The 19,167-nt window shown below is 36.8% G+C and overlaps 1 protein-coding gene across 1 annotated transcript in view; it reads left to right on the forward strand.

Annotated features, from left to right (window-relative positions):
- Nucleotides 1–19,167, forward strand: part of LOC100024379 (atrial natriuretic peptide receptor 1-like) — a 133,094-nt gene that overhangs the window by 41,088 nt on the left and 72,839 nt on the right. Inside the window, exons 9-10 of the mRNA XM_056806310.1 lie at nucleotides 2,534–2,604; nucleotides 13,967–14,256. Coding sequence (XP_056662288.1) covers nucleotides 2,534–2,604; nucleotides 13,967–14,256 — 361 coding nt within the window. The remainder of the gene's footprint in view (nucleotides 1–2,533; nucleotides 2,605–13,966; nucleotides 14,257–19,167) is intronic.

Genomic DNA, 19,167 nt, shown 5'->3' on the forward strand with positions numbered 1-19,167 from the left:
ATGAGTAAAAAATGGATGCAAATAAAGCATTGAACATCTTTACAATTCATTAGTTTGTCTCTCTGCTCCAGTTTAGCTTTTCTTCCCTGAACATAAGCCCTTCAAGACTTCTCTTTCTTTAGTTCTCTTGATAATGACTGCTGATGTCTTTCTGTTATGGTTCAATCTATTTAATCGAGTGCTTTTTACTATCAGAGTTTCCAAGGGTCCAAAGATCTACTTCCTTACACTATGGTGCATTCAAGCCCTCCCCAGAAGATAGCTTCTGCTAGTTCTCATGGAAACCCCATTGCTCAGATCAGAGGTACACAATTGAGGCTGTGCCCTTCTTATCACTCAAATGTCACTGAGTATAATATCTAATATAACTTACTTTTGAGGAATAAAACTTTATAGCATGATTAATTCTCTTGTTCTATAGAAAAAATGTTTAGTAAGGTTGATCTGCCTCTATTCAGTTAGTTAAATAGACATTTAAGCATCTATTATGGTGTATTGCTAAGGTAGGCATTGGGGTAGATACAAAGATTAAATAGTACAAGTTCTGTGCTCTCATGGAACAATCTCATAGAGAGATTACATTTAATCATAGGTAACTCTTTTGTAAAAAATCATACCCACAGGCATATTCTTTAGGCTTCATTATTTTCCAGTATTCTTTGAATGTCTGGGAAAATACAAATATAAAATAAATAAGACATGATAAATGCAGAAAGGTCAAAGTTCAAAGAAAACAGTATAAAAACTTGAAGGAGGAGAGAGGAAAGAAATGTAGAGAAGTCTGTTACTGTCCAAGAATCAGGATGGAGCTTGTCTCCAGAAAATTTATATATAGGCAATTTCCAGTTTGCCCATCTTCCCATAGGGGAAAAAGAGGTTTAAATCCTCATTACATCGTAAGACAAATTGCCTTGTGAGTAAGTAGAACCTTCTTTTTAGGACAGCACTCTTTTTGGACAATGACCAAAATTAGATAATATACAACTGGATTATATCACCAAAATTACATTTCTAATAGACTTTTCTTTAATGTATTCTAACATGCATCCCCATTGTTCAGTTGTTGGTGCTCAGGGAATTATAATTAACTTGAATATTAGTCTAATTAAAAGATAATTAGACTAACAAATCTATATTTTAAGACTATAATGTATTCTAAACCTAAGTCTGCCTGTTTAGATCATGTTGCTCACCATTCTCCCCTTTAGTAGTAATGGTTGTATGACAGCAGATGGTACAAGCACAATTTTTTGCTCCTAAACAGGACCAAATTACAGGATGCCATTTAGTCCAACAAAAATACTCCTTGGATTAGACATATCATAGGTCTCAGATACTTCCTAGCTATGTGACCCTGGGGAAGTCACTTAACCCTGTTTGCCTCAATTCTTCATCTGTAAAATGAGTTGGAGAAGGAAATGGCAAACCACTTCAGTATCTTTGCCAAACAAACCCCAAATGGGGTCACATAGCACTGATATGACTAAATGACAATGGCTGAGGTCCCAGAATGGCTTCTGAGGGGCCCTTTTAGCTCTGCACCCATGATCCTAATAAGGGTACATTGATACCAAGAAAAGGGTATCAGCATCAAAGCTTAAGCAGGGACAGAATGGGACAGGCAGGGTATAATGGAATTGGGGTATTAGGGTATCATAGGTCAGGGGGAGAAGCCATGAAGAGTCAGTGATTATTAGGAGAATAAATGGATCTCCAGTAGGCTTAGGAGAAGCATTCAAACCATGGGCTTCAGGTGCCGAATTCAACATTTGGGGTTTGGGACCAGGAGGGAAGAAAACATGAGCAAATCAGATTCTGAGTTCATTGATCAGTTTCAGAGGCCTGGAGTTTGGAAGAGGTTGGGAAGAATGGCTTGAAAGAGGAGGCTCAAAAAGTGGGTGGGCCATGTGATTCCAATAAATAGGCCAAGTTTAATTATCCTGGAGATTAGCATAAATAGGGAAGAATGAGTGACTAACAGATAGTCACACAAACTGGGTCAATGACCTGAGGAATCGGTCTGCATAAACTGGAATCTAGGCTAAGAACAGTATAACTGGGAAATGGAAACCAGAGCCTAAACCAGAGGTCTGGGTTGTCCAGGTCAGCTCCCTGCCCCAGCAGTTATGAAAACTGGGAACTAGAATCCAGATGCACATGATTTGTGCAGTACACCAGGTCACTAATAGTAGGACTAACTTGATAGTGAGTCTTCTGAGTTTAAGGCTTCCTATGAACCTGAACAGGGGCCAGCACATAAGCAAGATTGTGACCCCAGGTGAGGAGTAAGCAATATAAAAAAAGAGCACAGGGTGTGATAATCAAGTTGAGTCCCCCAAAAGGGGAATGGCAAACTTTCTCAAATAGTGAATTCATTTTTAGAGGAATGGGAAAATATGGCTCCAAGTGCATTGAGGTAGATAAATGTCTGTCTCTTAACATAAGGGAGAGCTCAATGTACACTAGCCCAGTCATTGTTTTCTTACAGATAGTTAACTATCATAGATATTTCTCATGCTTTCCCCCATTTTAGGAAGGAGGGAGGAGTCTGTTAATATTGATCAATCCCCTATAAAATGCAAGACATTGTCCTGGGTGCTGGAGGTATAAAGATGAAAAATGAGAGAGACCTTGCCCTCGAGGAGTTTGTAATTGGGTGGTGGGGAAGGGGAAGAAGAACATTTGTATTAATAATAGGCAAGTGTGAGAGTGGCAAGGGACATACAATGCTACAAAAAGTTTGAGAACATTTTCACTTGCAGGAAAGGGGAACTGAGAAGGCTTCATTGAGGAGGTAGCCTCTGAGTTGAACCTGGAAGGAAGGGAGGGACTTCATCAGAAAGAAGACAAGGATTATGACATGAATGAATGAATGAGTGAATGAAGCATTTATTAAGGAATCAAATTGTGTAAAACACTGCACTAAGTGCTTATGATACAAAGAGAAAAAAAGAAGAGCCTCCATCTCTCAAAGAGCTTGCATTTAAATAGCGGCAATACCACATGTGGAAAGTTTCAACTGTAAATCAAATGTAACTTCCTTCCTTCCTTCCTTCCTTCCTTCCTTCCTTCCTTCCTTCCTTCCTTCCTTCCTTCCTTCCTTCCTTCCTTCCTTCCTTCCTTCCTTCCTTCCTTCCTTCCTTCCTTCCTTCCTTCCTTCCTTCCTTCCTTCCTTCCTTCCTTCCTCCTCCTTTCTCTCTCTCTCTCTTTCTTTCTCTCTCTCTCTCTCTCTTTCTTTCTCTCTCTCTCTCTCTTTCTTTCTCTCTCTCTCTCTCTCTTTCTTCTCTCTCTCTCTCTCTCTTCTCTTTCTTTCTTTCTTTCTTTTCTTTCTTTCTTTCTTTCTTTCTTTCTTTCTTTCTTTCTCTCATTCTCTCTTTCTCTCTTTCTTTCTCTCTTTCTCTCTTTCCCCGGAATTGTAATTGTAGAGTGAGATGGAGAATTATGAATCTAGTATGTCAAAGAAAGTATGTCATAAAAAACAAGATTGATGAGAGATAAAAAGAAAGGGAGTGGTTCAGTGTTAAATGATATAGGAAGTCAAGGAGGATGGAGACAGAAGAAAAGGTCATTGGATTTTTTGGAAAGAAGGTGATTAGTGACTTTGGAAAATCATTTCAGTAAAAGAGTGGAGATAGAAACCAAATTGCAAGAGATTGAAAAAAATAGTAAGCACTTTATATGCTGCTTTAAAGTTTACACAGTGCTTTACAAATATTATCTCATTTGGTCCTTTTAACAACCCTATGAGTTAGGTGCTATTATTATGTCCATTTTACAGATGAAGAAACTGAGGGAGACAGAGGTTAAGTCACATGTCTAGGGTCACATAGCTAGGAAGAATCTGAGGCCAGATTTAAACTTAGGTCTTATTAATGTTGGGTCCAATGCTCTTTCCACTTCCTTGAAAAGAAAGCAGTGTTTAAATTCCTCTTTTTAAGAGCTTGGCATGAAAGGGAAGAAAGGACAGTAGCTTCAGGAGGTAGCATAATTCAAGGAAAATTCCCTCCTTCCCCCAGAAGAGTCAAGAACTAAATGTATTTGGCTAAGGGGAAGGAATCATTAAAGTGGAAGGGCATGAAGAAGGGGATAAGAATGGCTATGATAGCTGGAATGAGGTCTCAGAGTGGGCAGAAGGAGATAGATTGGAGGTGTAGGCTCAGCTTTAGAAAGAAAGACATCCATCTTCTTAGTATAAGACCAAAAGGAAATAGAAGACCTCTTGATAAGATTAAAGATTAGAAGAAGAGAGAAGGGAAGTAGTAGAAAATACCGTAATCTCAATAAAAGTGGAGGGTAAAAATATTCTTCTGAGGATAGAGTAGGAAGGCTAGAATTAATGGATGGTGTGGAAGGAAGTATTTATCATAGCCATTGTAATATAAAGTCCATAAGAGAGGGATAAAAGTATGGCTGTGTAGCACTGAGGACCTAGTTAAGGTTATAGAACATAAATTTGTAATGAACCTGGTTCTCTTACAACAAACAGTTCAGGATCAAGATTGGAGGAGCCAGATAGAAGGAGCTACCCAAGGTTGAAGATTATTAGGGTAGAGATTATGAAAGGTCAAAGGAGCAAGGAAAAAAAAAGTTCTCCATGCTTATAGGATAAAACTCCACTGTTCAATAAGAATTTAGGCTTAAATAGGACTAGAATTTCATTTTTAAATTTACTTACTATTAGAATCTAAATGAAAAGAAGATGGATTTAATCCCAAAATTTTAGGCAAAATTGAGTTCATGTAAGGATAGAAACCAGATCTTTGATTTCACTAACAAAGAGAATTCTCATTTTAGGAAAATTCCTGTACCAAAGTAAATTAGCATATTCTCTGTGATTTATAGAGTTATGATTTACTTGAAGTTTCAAAGATAATATATGTATAAATAAGGACTTGAACTCAGATGTTTCATACTATCCTGAAAGTCAAAGACATCTGGGACATGCTGATAAATGTATAACATCTGGATCTCTAACAAACTCAAATTTAATCTGCATTATTCATTTTCTCCTTCACTTTCTTAAGACTAGACAATCAGAAAAGCAACAAATCAAGCTCTGATTTGTAGCTTGCTGATTTCTGAGGTATAAATGCTCACATAGAAACTTTAATAATTGACTAGAGACACATGGAGCTGGCTCTAGTATACCCCAATGATGTCTCTGAATTATAGTATTGGGATTAAATCATAACAAAGTAGCACAGATCTCAACACTACCAACATTTATTGTGATACAATTTGGGACCCTTCCTTTCTGATCAAATGGAATTGTCATCTGGCTTAAGGATTTGTTAAGGCATTTGTGCCACCTCTTTGCCCTCCCTCTGTTGAAGAGGGTAAAGCCAGCCCTTATTGATGAACACCAAGTGAGCCTGGGGCTTCTTTGTGTTGCCTGCCATATAGTATTCTGGGAACCATGCCAGCACTGTTCCCAATGTCAGCTATGACCATAGTGCCTGAGGAGATAGAAACATTTAAAGTTTTTCCTTCACGGGACCTGGCTGAAAAGGTCATGTCTCTTTTCCATGCCTAAAATCAGCTTCTGAATAAGTAGAAATAAGGTTTTATTCTACTAATGTAGCCAGAACAATGTAAGGAAATTATTTTAGTTCTTCCTATGAAATGTGGTAATGATGATAGCCATGAGGTACTGCCTTTTGGATGATACTATAACTAACTTATTAAATATTTTAATGAGGCCTTTCCTGATTCTTACAATTATCAATGTTCTCCTCATCCCCCAAAGTACTTGTATTGGCTTTGGATAGATGTCATGATTACTTATATGAGCAAGTGGTCCTTCCTTCCTTCCTTCTCCCCCGATGTAATCCCCTTAAGGTCAGGGACTCTATTTTTATCTCTAGAACAATGCTTGGCATATAGGAAATGCTTAATAAATGTTTTTTTAATTGAATGAAGATATATTTGTTCCAATCTGAAGCAACCTATTGGGACTCAGGGGTTTCAGATCTTACAAAAGATTCAGTCAGGCCAATAATGTATACAACACTTGGGATTTTATGATGAGAGTTTTATCTTAACTCCCATATAGGAAAAGAGGAAGGGAACAAACATTTATTAAGTGCCTACTACACCTACTATAATCCAGGTGTTTTACAAGTATTATCTCATTTGAGACTCATAACAACCCTGAAGTGGGTGCTGTCATTATCCTTAATTTAGAGATGAGGACATTGAGACAATCTGAAGATAAATTGCCCTGGGTCAACCAACTAGCAGGGGATGTGGCCAAATGTGACTCTGGACCCAGTACCCTATCCATCCTACCACCTATCTGTCTTAAAGCCCAATTTGGGATAAGAGAGGGGTGGGCAAGGGCAAACAAGGATGCAACCACAGAAGCCACCAGATTCTTAGGAATTATAGTCTCTCAACCACCACAGTAGCAATTTTCTATTGACACACCTAGGTTTTATTAAGCTCTTGATACAACTCTTAGTCTATGAGTGGACTTCTTGGGACATTTGTCTCTTCTACATTAGGGCAATTTGATGATGGAACCTTGCACAAAGTAGGTGCTTACTAAAATATATGCTTGTTGACTAACTGACTGACTCATGAATATTAGAGATGAAAGGAGGTCCTCTTTCCAGTGCAAATATCTTAATGGCTTCTCATCTCTGAAGTTACAGGCAAGGAGATTCCATGGATTAGCAATGAGGCCCTGACTGATCATGCATGAGATTCACAAATTTCCAGCAGGAGGTAGTGAAATTTCCAGAAAAGGCTTCTTAATTCTTAACTTTCTACCATCAGGGTGGTATTGTCTGCTTTTCTGAGAGAGTTGATATTTCTCCTGGCAACTTTAATTCTGGATTTTGATTTATTTAACATGGCATCTTGCCATGTTATCTAAGTTATTTATCTGTATCTAAGTTAATTAAATAAGGTGACAAAGTACAGCCTTATTGCACTCCATTCTAATCTTAAAACAATTATTTCACTTTCACTTTTAACTGTTAATTCTTGATCCATATGCAGGAATTCTTTGTTCATTTGGACATATTATTCCCTTTTTCCTTTTCCTTTTCTTCTTTCCTCAGCTATTTACAAAGCCTTCTCAGAAATCTATTTTGCTTTCTTACTCCTCTTTTTCATTGTTTTTGTTGTTGCCTCTTGTATAATGTTGTAAACCTCTGTCCATAGTTCTTTAGACACTCTAGCTACCAGATCTAATCCCTTAAATCTCTTTGGCATCTCAACTATATATTCATCAGGGAAGTTATTTAGGTCATACCTAGGTGGTCCAGTGGTTTTCCCCATTTTATTCAATTTAAGCCTGAATTTTGCAATAAGTTCATGATCTAAGCTACTGTTAGGCCCAGGGTTTGTTTTAATTGAGTGTATAGAGCTTCAGCCCTTTTGACTGTTAAGTATATAATCAATCTGATTTTGATTTTGACCATCTGATGATGTCCACATGTGTAGAGTTTACAAAACTCTTTTAGTCCTTGACCCACTTCATTTTGTACTCCAAGGTCAAACTTGTCTGTTATTCCAATTATTTTTTGATCTCCTACTTTAGTATTCCAATCCTCCATGATAAATGTGAATTTTGGGGAGCATTTTTTTTTCTGGAAGATGCAGATCTTCATAGAACTGATCAACTTTGGCTCCAGCATCAGTGGTTGGAGCACACAATTGTATTACTGTGATCTTAAATGATTTGCCTTGGATTTGAAAAGGTATCATTCTGTTATTTTTTAGATTATACTCCAATACTGTTTTCCTCACCCTTTTAGGTGACAATGAATGCTATTCCATTTCTTCTAAGGGACTCTTACTCACAATGTTGTAGGTAATGATAATCTGAATTAAATTCACCCATTCCCACCCATTTAAGTTTACTGACACCCAAGAAGTCAATGTTTAATCTTTTAATCCTATTTAATGACCCCCCCTTACCTGGATTTATAGATCTTACATGCCAGATTTTTGTGCAATATTGATCTTTACTGTATCAGACTTTCCTTTTCTCATCAGACACATTTGTAGCTGAGCTTCCTTTTTGCTTTGGTCCAACCGCTTCATTGGTTCTCGAGTTACCTATAGTCATCCTCTTTTCTTCCCCAGTAATGTACTGGACACTTTCTGAACTGAGGGGTTCATCTTCTGGTATATCTTTTGTCATTTTAATACTGTCCATGGGGATTTCTTGGCAAAGATATTAGAATGGTTTGCTATTTTCTTCTCAGGTGGATCATCTTTTGTCAGAACACTCCACTATGACTTGTCCATCTTGGGTAACTCTGTATGGCATAGCTCATAATTTTATCGAGGTATGCAAGCCCTTCAGCTACGACAAGGCAGTGATTCAGGAGGAGCTACCAGTTTGACCTTTCCTGACATTCCTTTGCTAGGTGTTCTTCTATATGATATCCCTTAAGTGTGGTGTGCCCCAAGGTTCTGTCCTTTCTCTATACTTTCATTTGTAGTTAACCTCATTAGTTAGTTCCCATGGCTTTAATTGTCATCTCTAATCACATGATTCTCAGATCTGTGTGTCTAGCCCCATTCTGTCTCCTAAGCTTCAATATTACATCTTCAATTGCCTGTTAGAGATTTCAAACTACATGTTTCATAGACCTCCAAAAATCAACATGTCAAAAACAGAGACCATTTTTCCTTCTCCCTAAACATGACAATTTTCCAAACTTCCTTATTTCTGTTGAAGGCACCACTAAACTCCCAGTCACTCAGCTTTGCAACCTTGATATCCTTGATTCCTCAGTCTCATTAATATTACATTTATAATCAATTGTTAAACTTTTTAGTTTATACCTTCATAACATCTCTTGCACCCTTCTGCTTTTCTCCACTCCCATAGTTATCATTCTAGTTTGGTAGTCATCACCTCTCCCCTAGGCTATTACAATAGTTTTCTAATTGGTCTCCCTGCTTCAGGTCTCTCTCTGCTCTAATCCATCATCCATATAACTGCTGAAGTGATTTTTCAAAAGCATAGGTCTTGACCATAGCACTCCCCTAATTATTAAATTCCAATGGTTTCCTGTTATCTCTAGAATCTTGTATAAATTCTTCTGCTTGGCATTTAAACTCCTTAACTTTTTAATCTCTCCAGTTCCTAGTGTCTCTCTCCCATAATTACCTTGTATTTATTGTATATTATCTATTTAATTTTATATATACACATGCTTCCCCAATAGACTATAAGCTACTTGATGGTGAGAGGTATTTCATTTTTTGTCTTTGTATTTATAGTTCTCAGCATAATATGTGTTATGCAAGGCACACATGTGCATATGTGTGTGCTCACACACACAATTCCTTTTAATAAGCCAAGATCTGCCTTCTTTATCCCCCTCCTTCCCCTGTTCCAATATGATCTTGAGAAAAGAAGAAAGACAAAATTCGTTATAAACATGTATAGTCAATCAAAACAAATTTCAATATTGATCATGTCCCCAAAATTTTTTTTCCATTTTGTATTCTGAGTCCTTCATTTTTCTATTAGGAGATAGGTAGCATGTTTCATCATTAATCCTCTGGAATCCTGGTTCATCATTATACTGATAAGAGTCCAGCATAATAGTATTCCATTACATTTATATATGATAATTTATCAGCCATTCTCCAATTTATGGGTACTCCCTCAGATTCCCATTCTTTGCTACCTCCAAAAGAACTATAGATATTTTTGTACATCTTTATAGTTTATTTTGCTTAGAACTAATCACTCCCTTAATCTACCTTTCCTCTAATTTTCCTTCCCCTTCTCTCTCTCTTTTCCTGGATTTTGGTATACAATTTTCACTGTATTCTTTCTTATTTTGACCAATTCAAATGAGAATGAAGTTTGTGTTAACTGTTTCTCCCACCTCTTCTTTCTTGTTTGTATAATTTTATGCTTGTGCACCCTGATTATATGAAATCATATTCCCTAATATTTTTCCCCTTTTGTCTCCCTGTTCCCTGCCAGTATATTCATTCCTTTTCTCAAGATCATCAAGATATAACAGACCCAGTCCCAGGAATTGTCTCATTCAACTCTCTCATTGAAGCCTGATGATAGAATGCAGAGGGCACAAATGTATCATATCCACATGTTTGATGTCAGAAGTTTATCCTTGTTTAGTTCTTTATCATTGTTCATTTATGTTTACCTTTTTATCTTTCTCTTCACTCTGGTGTTTAAACTTCAAGGTTTTTACACAGCTCTGGTCTTTTCATCAGGAATGCTTGGAAGACCTTTAATTCATTCAAGATTTATTTTTTTCCTCTGTAGCTTTGTACTTAGTTTTGCTGGGTAAATTATTTTTTGGCTGTAAGCTCACATCCTGTCATTTCAGGAGTATCATATTCCAGTTTCTCTGTTCTTTATGGTGGTGGTTGCTAAATTGTTTGTCCTCTTGACTGTGGCTCCTTGGTACCTGAATTCTTTCTTTCTGGCTGCTTCAGTTATATTTCCTTTGACTTAGAAACTCTAGATTTTGCCTCTTATGTTACAGGAAGTTTTCATTTTGGGGTTTCTTTCAGAAAGAAAACAGTGGATTCTTTCTAGTTCCACTTTGCCCTCTGTTTCTTAGAGTTCTGGGCAATTTTCCTTTAATATTTATTGAAATATCATGTGTAGCTTCTCCTTTTTAGTTATAGAGATTAGATAGTCCAGTAATTCTTAAAATTTTAAATTCTCTCAATCTATTTTCCAAGTTAGTTGTTATTGCTGTAAGATATCTTACATTTTCTTTTTTTTTTCCCAGTCTTTTGACTTTGTTTTCACTTTATTTGTCCTCTTATAAAATCATTTACTTCTTTTTGGTCTGCTTTATATTTTAGGGAGTTTGTTACTTGCTCAAGATTTTATACTAAGCTCTTAATTATCTTTCTAATTCTTTCTTTCATGGCTCTTATTTCTTTTCCAATTCTCCTTAATTACTTTCATTATACTTATAAAATATTTTTGTCTCTTAAAAAAATAAAAGTCTTACTTTATCTCTTCCAGGAATTCTAGTTGAGTTTGTGCCCAAGCTGTCTTTTCCTCTGAGACATTGGTTATATATGTTTTGGAGTCATTTTTTAAATTTTGCACTTATATCTTGATCATCTCTGCCACCATGATAGTTAATTATGGTGGAATTCTTTTTCTTTCTTTCTTTCTTTCTTTCTTTCTTTCTTTCTTTCTTTCTTTCTTTCTTTCTTTCTTTCTTTCTTTCTTTCTTTCTTTCTTTCTTTCTTTCTTTCTTTCTTTCTTTCTTTCTTTCTTTCTTTCTTTCTTTCTTTCTTTCTTTCTTTCTTTCTTTCTTTCTTTCTTTCTTTCTTTCTTTCTTTCTTTCTTTCTTTCTTTCTTTCTTTCTTTCTTTCTTTCTTTCTTTCTTTCTTTCTTTCTTTCTTTCTTTCTTTCTTTTTGCCTGTTGTTCTAGCTTACTTCCTGAGTTTCAACTTGATCTTAGAGCTGGGCTCAGCAGAAAATCTCTAGGTAAGTTTTGGACTGGTTTTCTAGCTGCTTTCTTGAGGGATTCAGTGTTGTTGTTCAGAATCAGGTTGTTGTTCAATTGTTCAGGATCTCAGGGATAGAATGGAGATCTGCAGGCTTTCAATTTTCTCAACATAGTTTGATCTAGGGCAAAGTCTGCTTTATTTTCACCCTAATCTGAGCTTTTAAATGTTGATCTGTGTTTGAGTCTTTGCAAAAGCAGATTGCTTCTGGACTTTGGCCCTATCAGATAGCTGGAAAGCTCTATTGGCTCAAAGTGATAGATTTGAAGGTTCCCTTTTGTCTGGAGTTCCTACCTCAGTTTTTCTTCTGCAGGCTGAGCTAGATGTGCAAGTGAGAGCCTGTTCTGAGTAGTTACCCTGCTGCTGCTGTTTCTGTTGCTAGCTTTTGAACTCCCCACCCAGGGCCTCTCTATGCAAGTAGAGTACCCCATGGGAAGGTCTTTTCATTCTGCCCTTGTTCTATGATCAAAAACTGGGTAATGAGCAATAAAGCTTCCAGTTGTCATTTATCCTTGTCATGATGCCCTGGTATGTATTTGGAAGAGTCCTAGTATTGTCTGAGACACTGATGCACAACTTTTCTCTGGGCACCAGAGTGCTCTTCATGGTGTGCTATGGATGCTCTACCCAGTATCCATAGACCTCTTTGTCTGTGTTTTCTATGTCAAACTGGGATGGACAAATGACTCACTATGACTTTTTCTGGATTTCTCTATCAGGATTTTGTCTAGTGCATTTTCTTGATCTGTTTTGATAAGTTGGTGAACTCATTGCATTTTGCCATCTCCACTTTGCCTCTTCTTCTGGGTACATATTAGATATTTAATGAATTCTCACTAAAATTATCCCAGAGTGGAAGAGACTACTTTAGGAAATGAGCTTCCAATCACTGGCAGTCTTTTAAAGAGGGTTGGATAACCACTTGTCATGGATGTTGTATTTGGAGGTCTTATAGCTTGAGAGGTAGTATGGTGTAGAGGAAAGAGTACTTATGATTTGGGGCAAGTGTCTCTGTCTTTCTTGGTCTCGGTTTCCTCATTCAGAAGATCAGAGGGTTTGATTAAATGATCTTTAAGGAAATACAATAAATAATTCAATTATCCTTCAGTTACAAATCTATGATCTTATGATGCAATTTATATTGGTATTAGACTTCTTTGAGCCCTTTTACACTTCAAAATTCCATTTAAAAACATGATTGGATGAGATATCAAATGTTGATAAAGGCTATGACTATGACTGATAATAGATCATGCTGACTCTCCTAGACTACCTAGCTAGATTTCAAACCTTGAATGGTAGTGAGATCCTCAATGTGTTCTTAGCAGTTTGTGACTTCACCATCATTCCAGGCATGAACATTATTATGTATGAAGCAAATCATTGGATAGGTGCATTCTAGACAACCCTCTGCTTATTAATGTGTGAACCCTCACAGGTATCCTTTAAATCATTCAATATTACTACCTACTGTATAAAGTAAGGATATTTGAATCAGAAACTCCAACACTAGAGGCATAGAATGATAATAAAAACAAGCACAGTGGCCTTATATTTGTTTTATTGGTCATGTTTTTTTCACCTTCTATCATTTATTTCTCTTCTAATTTTCCCTGTAGCAGATTCCTCCTCATCTATCCATGTCTATTCTCTTCATTTGACTAGTCCTCAAACTAGCAAGGTTCCAATGCCTGTGGAGCAGCTGTGCTCCAAATCTCAGTTTCCCCAAACTCTAATTAGACTGTTACACCTATTAAGAAATAAGAGATTCATTGATATTTTCAAAGTACAACTCTGTACTATTTGATGACTAGTAAATAGCAGTGTGTTGGAGTGTGTGTGTGTGTGTGTGTGTGTGTGTGTGTGTGTGTGTGTGTGTGTGTGTGTGTTTAGTGAAGGTTTTAGGAAATAGATGAGTCAGATATGTGGTACTACAATGGATGAAATCTTGGACCTTGAATTAGGAAGACCTAAATTAAAACCTCACTTCAAACACTTACTAATCATATGTAATCCTGGTCAAGCTACTTAATTCCTCTCAGTCTTCCTTATTTGAAAAATGGAAATAGTAATAATGTCTGTTTCAAATGTTTATGAAGCATCTTGCAATCATTAAAGACTTACATAAGTGTTAGCTATTATTATTGTTGTTGTGATTATTGTTACAGTGCTAAATTTATTCCAGTTTTTCTTTGTAAATTGTACAAAGTATAGTTTGTCAGGAGTCCTCTGTTTAGACACCTTAAGCATCCCAAATAGTCTTGTAAATTGCATAGCACTGAATAAAAAATTGTCTTCTCTAAGTTAGCTAAGATTTCTCAAGCCAAACCTCTCCCATGCACCATGTTCTAACTACTCTTCTAGTTTTTCAGTTTTCTTTTATATATTATTTCCCCCCATTAGATTGTAAACTCTTTGAAGGCAAGGATTGTTTTTCTTTTTCTTTTTCATATCTTTAGCACTTAGCATAGTGCCTGGTATAGAGTAGCCTCTTAATACATTGATTATTGAATATATCCATGCTGTATCTGTTCAAGAGAAGATGTTGGGAATTTTCCTTGCCGTTTCCCCACTTTTTGGTCAGTTTTTAACCTCAAATCCTGAGACACTCTTGCTATTTTGTTTCTCTCACTTAGATGCATGGAGACGGATGGAGAGTGACAGCAGCATGCCACCCATGGCCAACACCTCCAACAGCAGTTCCATCACTGCCATCAGCTCTTGTACAACTGCTCTCAATGCTGCTAAAAAGCAATACTTCACCCAGACTGGGATATAGTAGGATTTCTCTATTTATTGTTGTTGTTTCTATACAGGGTGTGGATACTTCCAAATTCTGTTGCTAAACACAGGTTCACTTAACTTTCTTTTAAATAGGAGACAGAACTACTGCTCTCTAAATAGAAGGTTCTGTTTTTCTCCTCAGGGAAGAGCCCGAGTTTTACATAAATGCTTTATTAAATTAGAGATAGCAATGTGATATGGAAAATTATTATAATTTATACAAATAATATATTTTAACATCTATTTATTTCAACTGCTTGAAACAAACATTTCCTAAATGATTGCTTGTGCTAAGCTTTTGGGATTCAGAGACAAATCAGAATTAATCCCTGCCCTCAAGGAGTTTATAATTTAATAATAGAAATAAAAAAAGACTCTCAGGTAATCAGTGTCGTGGTGTGTATGTGTTCCAGGCAGTATGAGGCATTGTGGTAGAATAAAGAGGCCTCCTTTGAGTCAGGAATTGGTTTTGAGTTCTGCCTCTGTCCTCAGTACATGACCTTGGGAAAATCACTTAACCTATCAGTACCTTCCTTAGTAGGAGCAATTCTCTAAAACTATATAATGTGGGTTGTATTGAAAATGTAGCAGATGTTCCCTGCCTGTGTATGGCCAAAAGAAGAGTTAAGGAGTTCATTGTCCCCAAGGCCCAAGTACTGAATCACACAAATTGTTGGCTAAAAGTAGGCTGTAATAGCTATTAATTCTCTGTACTATCCATATTTCAACTATAATTTTGACACATACACACAGATTGAGAGATTGAGAGATTGAGCACATTTTTCTGGGAAAAGGAAATTTTTTCCTCACCACAAATCTCCTTACACTAATGAAATCACAAGTTGAGATTAAAAAGATGCATTAGAGGTAACAAAACCAATTGAAGATCATTGACAAAATTTTTAGACATCATGTATCTGCAATTTCACTTTGAACCTGAGGTTAAAACTGAGAATGATGTGAACAGAAATAACCATTTTACCTGGACCCTCTTTGAAAAAAGTTCTGTCAAATCTTCCTCTTTAGATTAGTAAGCAGATGCAAATTAGTAGTTTAATTTTAGTGATGTTACCTAGTTTGGGTGCGTATCGCTAAAGTTCATTTGAATTTTCCTTTTTCCTTAACACAGTATGCTTAACCTTTATGAGCTATAAACCACCCTCCTTACACTTCCTCCCAAAACAACTATATCATAGGATGGGATATCATATTTCAAGAAATCATAAGTGAAAACTGACCAGATCTTTTAGAAACAGGGCTAAGTGAAAATAAAAATAATAACCTACCAGCTACTTTCTAAAAGATAGCAAAATGACACCCCAAATGAAGCCTCTCAGGCACATCAGAGTCAAAATTCAGTCTCCCTGTTAAAGAAAACATATGCACAGAGAAAAAAGTAGTAGTATCAAAGAATAATACCAGGTATCCAAAAGTTTTCATAGTGGACTTTCATAGTTGTTCATTAGGAGTTTTGATTACTTCTGTATTTAACATTATAATTGCATTGGTAAAATGCAGCTTCCTTAAGGGCAAATATTATTTCATCTTTGTCTTTGCATCCTCAGCACCTAGCAATGTTTGGCACATAGTAGGTGTTAGATGAAATGTTGTTGATGAATTGAATATATTTTGATAGATTTGTAATTTTGTTATGTTATTCTCTCCATCAATGCAGAATATAACACATCTATGTTTTCTTATTCTCTCTGATTCTTTCCTATATGGAGTGCTCAGGGAGGACTAGCACCTTTGGTATGAGGGCTTGCCAAGGTCTTTTAAAGGATGCTCATTCACCTTTTATGTCTACCTGTTACCCAGCTCTCACCTGTGGCTGTAAGAAGCTGTAGCATGTGCAGTGGCATCTCTGGAACACTGTATTTGTAGACAGATTAAATCAGGTTGAGAGTAATCAACAGGCTTCTAACCTCTGTCGGTGAATTAGGAGGGATATCTACCCTATGTATGGGAAGACTTCCCTGGAAGAATGGGCAAATGAGAACAATCTGTTCCAGAGTCCATGCAAGTGACTGAAGCAGGTGCTGTGGAGCATTTAGAGCTTGTTCAGACATTGAAGATACCAAGGTCATCCATTACATTCTGGGCCACCGTTCATTGTTAACAGACTCTTTCACCTTAGAGTCCTCCCACTAGAAATTCTTTTATATATATATTTTATATTTAATATTTATGCACCGATTGTTTTTTTTTTTTTGGCAAACAAACACAAGCTCCCCAAGGGCAAGAACAATTTCATTTTTGCCCTCTGTCTCCCCATCATTTAAGAGCCCATTGAATTGAATGGAATTCTCCTCATTTTCCTTGGCCAGCAGTATCCAATAGTTAATTAGCTCATATGCCACTTACTATTGGAATATTTTTCTGGTTCTCTTGTTTGTTACTGTTGTCTGCCTACTCAAATGTGCTTTTACTTATTTAAATGTTTTCATGGATTGTAAGCTCCTTGAGGTCATTTTTGTCTTAGTATACCCAGATCCTACCATAATGTCTTTCTTGTAATAGAGGCTAAATAAATGCTAGTGGAATTGAATTGATTTACCATAACTGACATAGCTTTATTTCCCTTGGGAAAGTGTTAGCCTCTTCAGTATCTATGAGAGAAGGCAGGATATGGTCACTTTCCATTTGCTCTGGCCCCATGCAGTTCAAACATTTCTGTAAGAAGTTTGGAAGATTCCATTTCTCTGAAAACTCACAGCAGGCAGCGTTTATATTCTTCTCCCTCTTGGGGACATTTTATTTAGTATTCTAAATACTTGGCTAGAGGCTCCAAAGCTGTCTACAGGACTTTTTCAGTGGATGGAAGGAGGAGATTTTACTGGGGAAGCTTTATTGTGGTTCCAGCTCTATCTTTCAAGATTCATTTGAATGAATTGTTGGACCCAACCCTGACCTGGAATTTGGGTCCTTTCATTGTCATTACAGTGATCTTTCAAGGATTATTTTAGTAATTTCTACAAAGAGGGAAGTAGTAGCACTTCAGGCAGGGCAAAGTCAAGGACTATATAATGTCTTTATGGTTGGAGTGTCATTCCTTCTTATGGACTCTTCTAAGTCTCCCATCCCAGGGATTACTTTCCCTACAAAATTCATCTTCTTACAATCCCATTCTCAAACCCACACCTTTCTTGCTCAGTAGCTTGCCTTGAATTTTGAGACTAGGAACCACTGTTCTTGGTGCCCTTGAAGTAAGGTCATTTCCCACAGCCTGGCTGAAAGAGCACTTGCTGGTGAGTTATAAAACCTTTAGTCCCTGTTCTAACACTAAATATGGCATCATTTCTTTCTCTTTGAAATAAGAGAATTGAACAATGTCCTTTCTCTGTAAGCTTGGGCAAGTGACTTCCTGTCACTTAGGCTTCTATCTTTCTCTTCTTTAAAATAAAACATTTGGATTAGATGGTTCTTAATGTATCTTTCATTTCTAACAGAATCCTTTGAGGGTCTGGGAGAGTTGGCTTTAAGTCATTTCAGTCTTTCCCCCAAATGCATCTACTTCCTTGTTTGTTATGATGGTTATTACTTGCTCCATCAATGAAGAAGTCATGTTTTTTGGATGAGAAATGTGAAGAAATGCATGCTTTTAGCATCAGGCAGATATAGGTGGTATAACAGATAGAGTACTAGGCTTCAAGTTAAGAAGATCTTGAATTCTAATCCTGACTCAGACATTAGCTGTATAATTAGGAAAGTTGAATGACATTTCTTTATGCCATTTCCTCATCTATAAAATGAATGAGTTGGTTTTGATGGCATCCAAATCAATGACCCTATGATTTAGTCATTAAGATTAATTAGTTGTCAAAGAACTAATAAGAGAATGTTACCAGATGGCCTATTTGCTGGAAATAGAGGATATGGGCAACCTCTCTGATAGCAACAACCTACAGAGGTCTCTTGTTTCTAACCACAAGATGATGTCTCAGTTTGGAGCCCTCATCTCCCAGTAGATGCAGATTGCCTTGGGACATAATGTTTGGCTCTTGCTCCAGGGGCAAAAATTCCTAGTTATGGTTTTAGGAGGAGCTCCAGGGTAGGTTTGCCTGCTTGATTTTCTCTTTCCCTCTGCCTGTTTTCTTTTGGCTTGACAAGGCTAAAACTCTCTGCTAAGGCAAATCTTTCTCTGTAAATTCACCCCACAGTCTCCACCACCAACAAAAAAGAAACAATCTCCAAGGCTTTCTCTGTTACACCCTCCAGATTCAGAAATAATGGCTACAGACCTTAATGACATTTTCTCTTCAACACCTGAAATGGGTGGTTTTCTCATTACTTTTTCAGGAGCCTTAAAATGCTCTGTTTTCTCTCTAATTAGCTCCCTTAAGAACATCTCTCAAGCATCTTAGTGGAATTGTTTAAATCACTCAAGCCTATCAACAAACCTTGCTAGTTACAAGTCCCACTGAAAAGAGAACATTACTTAGGGGTGGTTGGGTAATTCTTCAAATCTTAAACCATATATTCCCTCAAGGAATAGTTTTTATTTTAAGAAGTAGGAGATGGCAAAGGTCTTAGTTTCTTTATTTAATAGTAATGCCTAGTCTTTAGGCTCAATTTAGCTTACTTTTGAATCACTAATAATTGTGTTATGCCATAGAACTTAAGACCAAGGGAGGTACTCCAGGCCCAAATCCTGACTCAGATATGTAGTAGCTGTAGGGCACTGTGTAAGTCACTGAATTTTCCTGTACCTCTCTTTCCTCATATAGAAAAATCTGTATGTGTGTGTGTGTGTGTGCGTGCATGTGTGTGTTGGACTCAATGGCCACTATTATTCTTTCCAACTCAAAAACTATGATCTTTGGGAAATTGGTAATTGCAATATGGAACTAGGGGAAGGAGTGATGATGTGGAGACAGATCAACTAACTGGTCACAGTGTCTAGAT

The sequence above is a fragment of the Monodelphis domestica genome, chromosome 7 (genome assembly GCF_027887165.1).
Source record: "Monodelphis domestica isolate mMonDom1 chromosome 7, mMonDom1.pri, whole genome shotgun sequence".
Classification (NCBI taxonomy): domain Eukaryota; kingdom Metazoa; phylum Chordata; class Mammalia; order Didelphimorphia; family Didelphidae; genus Monodelphis; species Monodelphis domestica.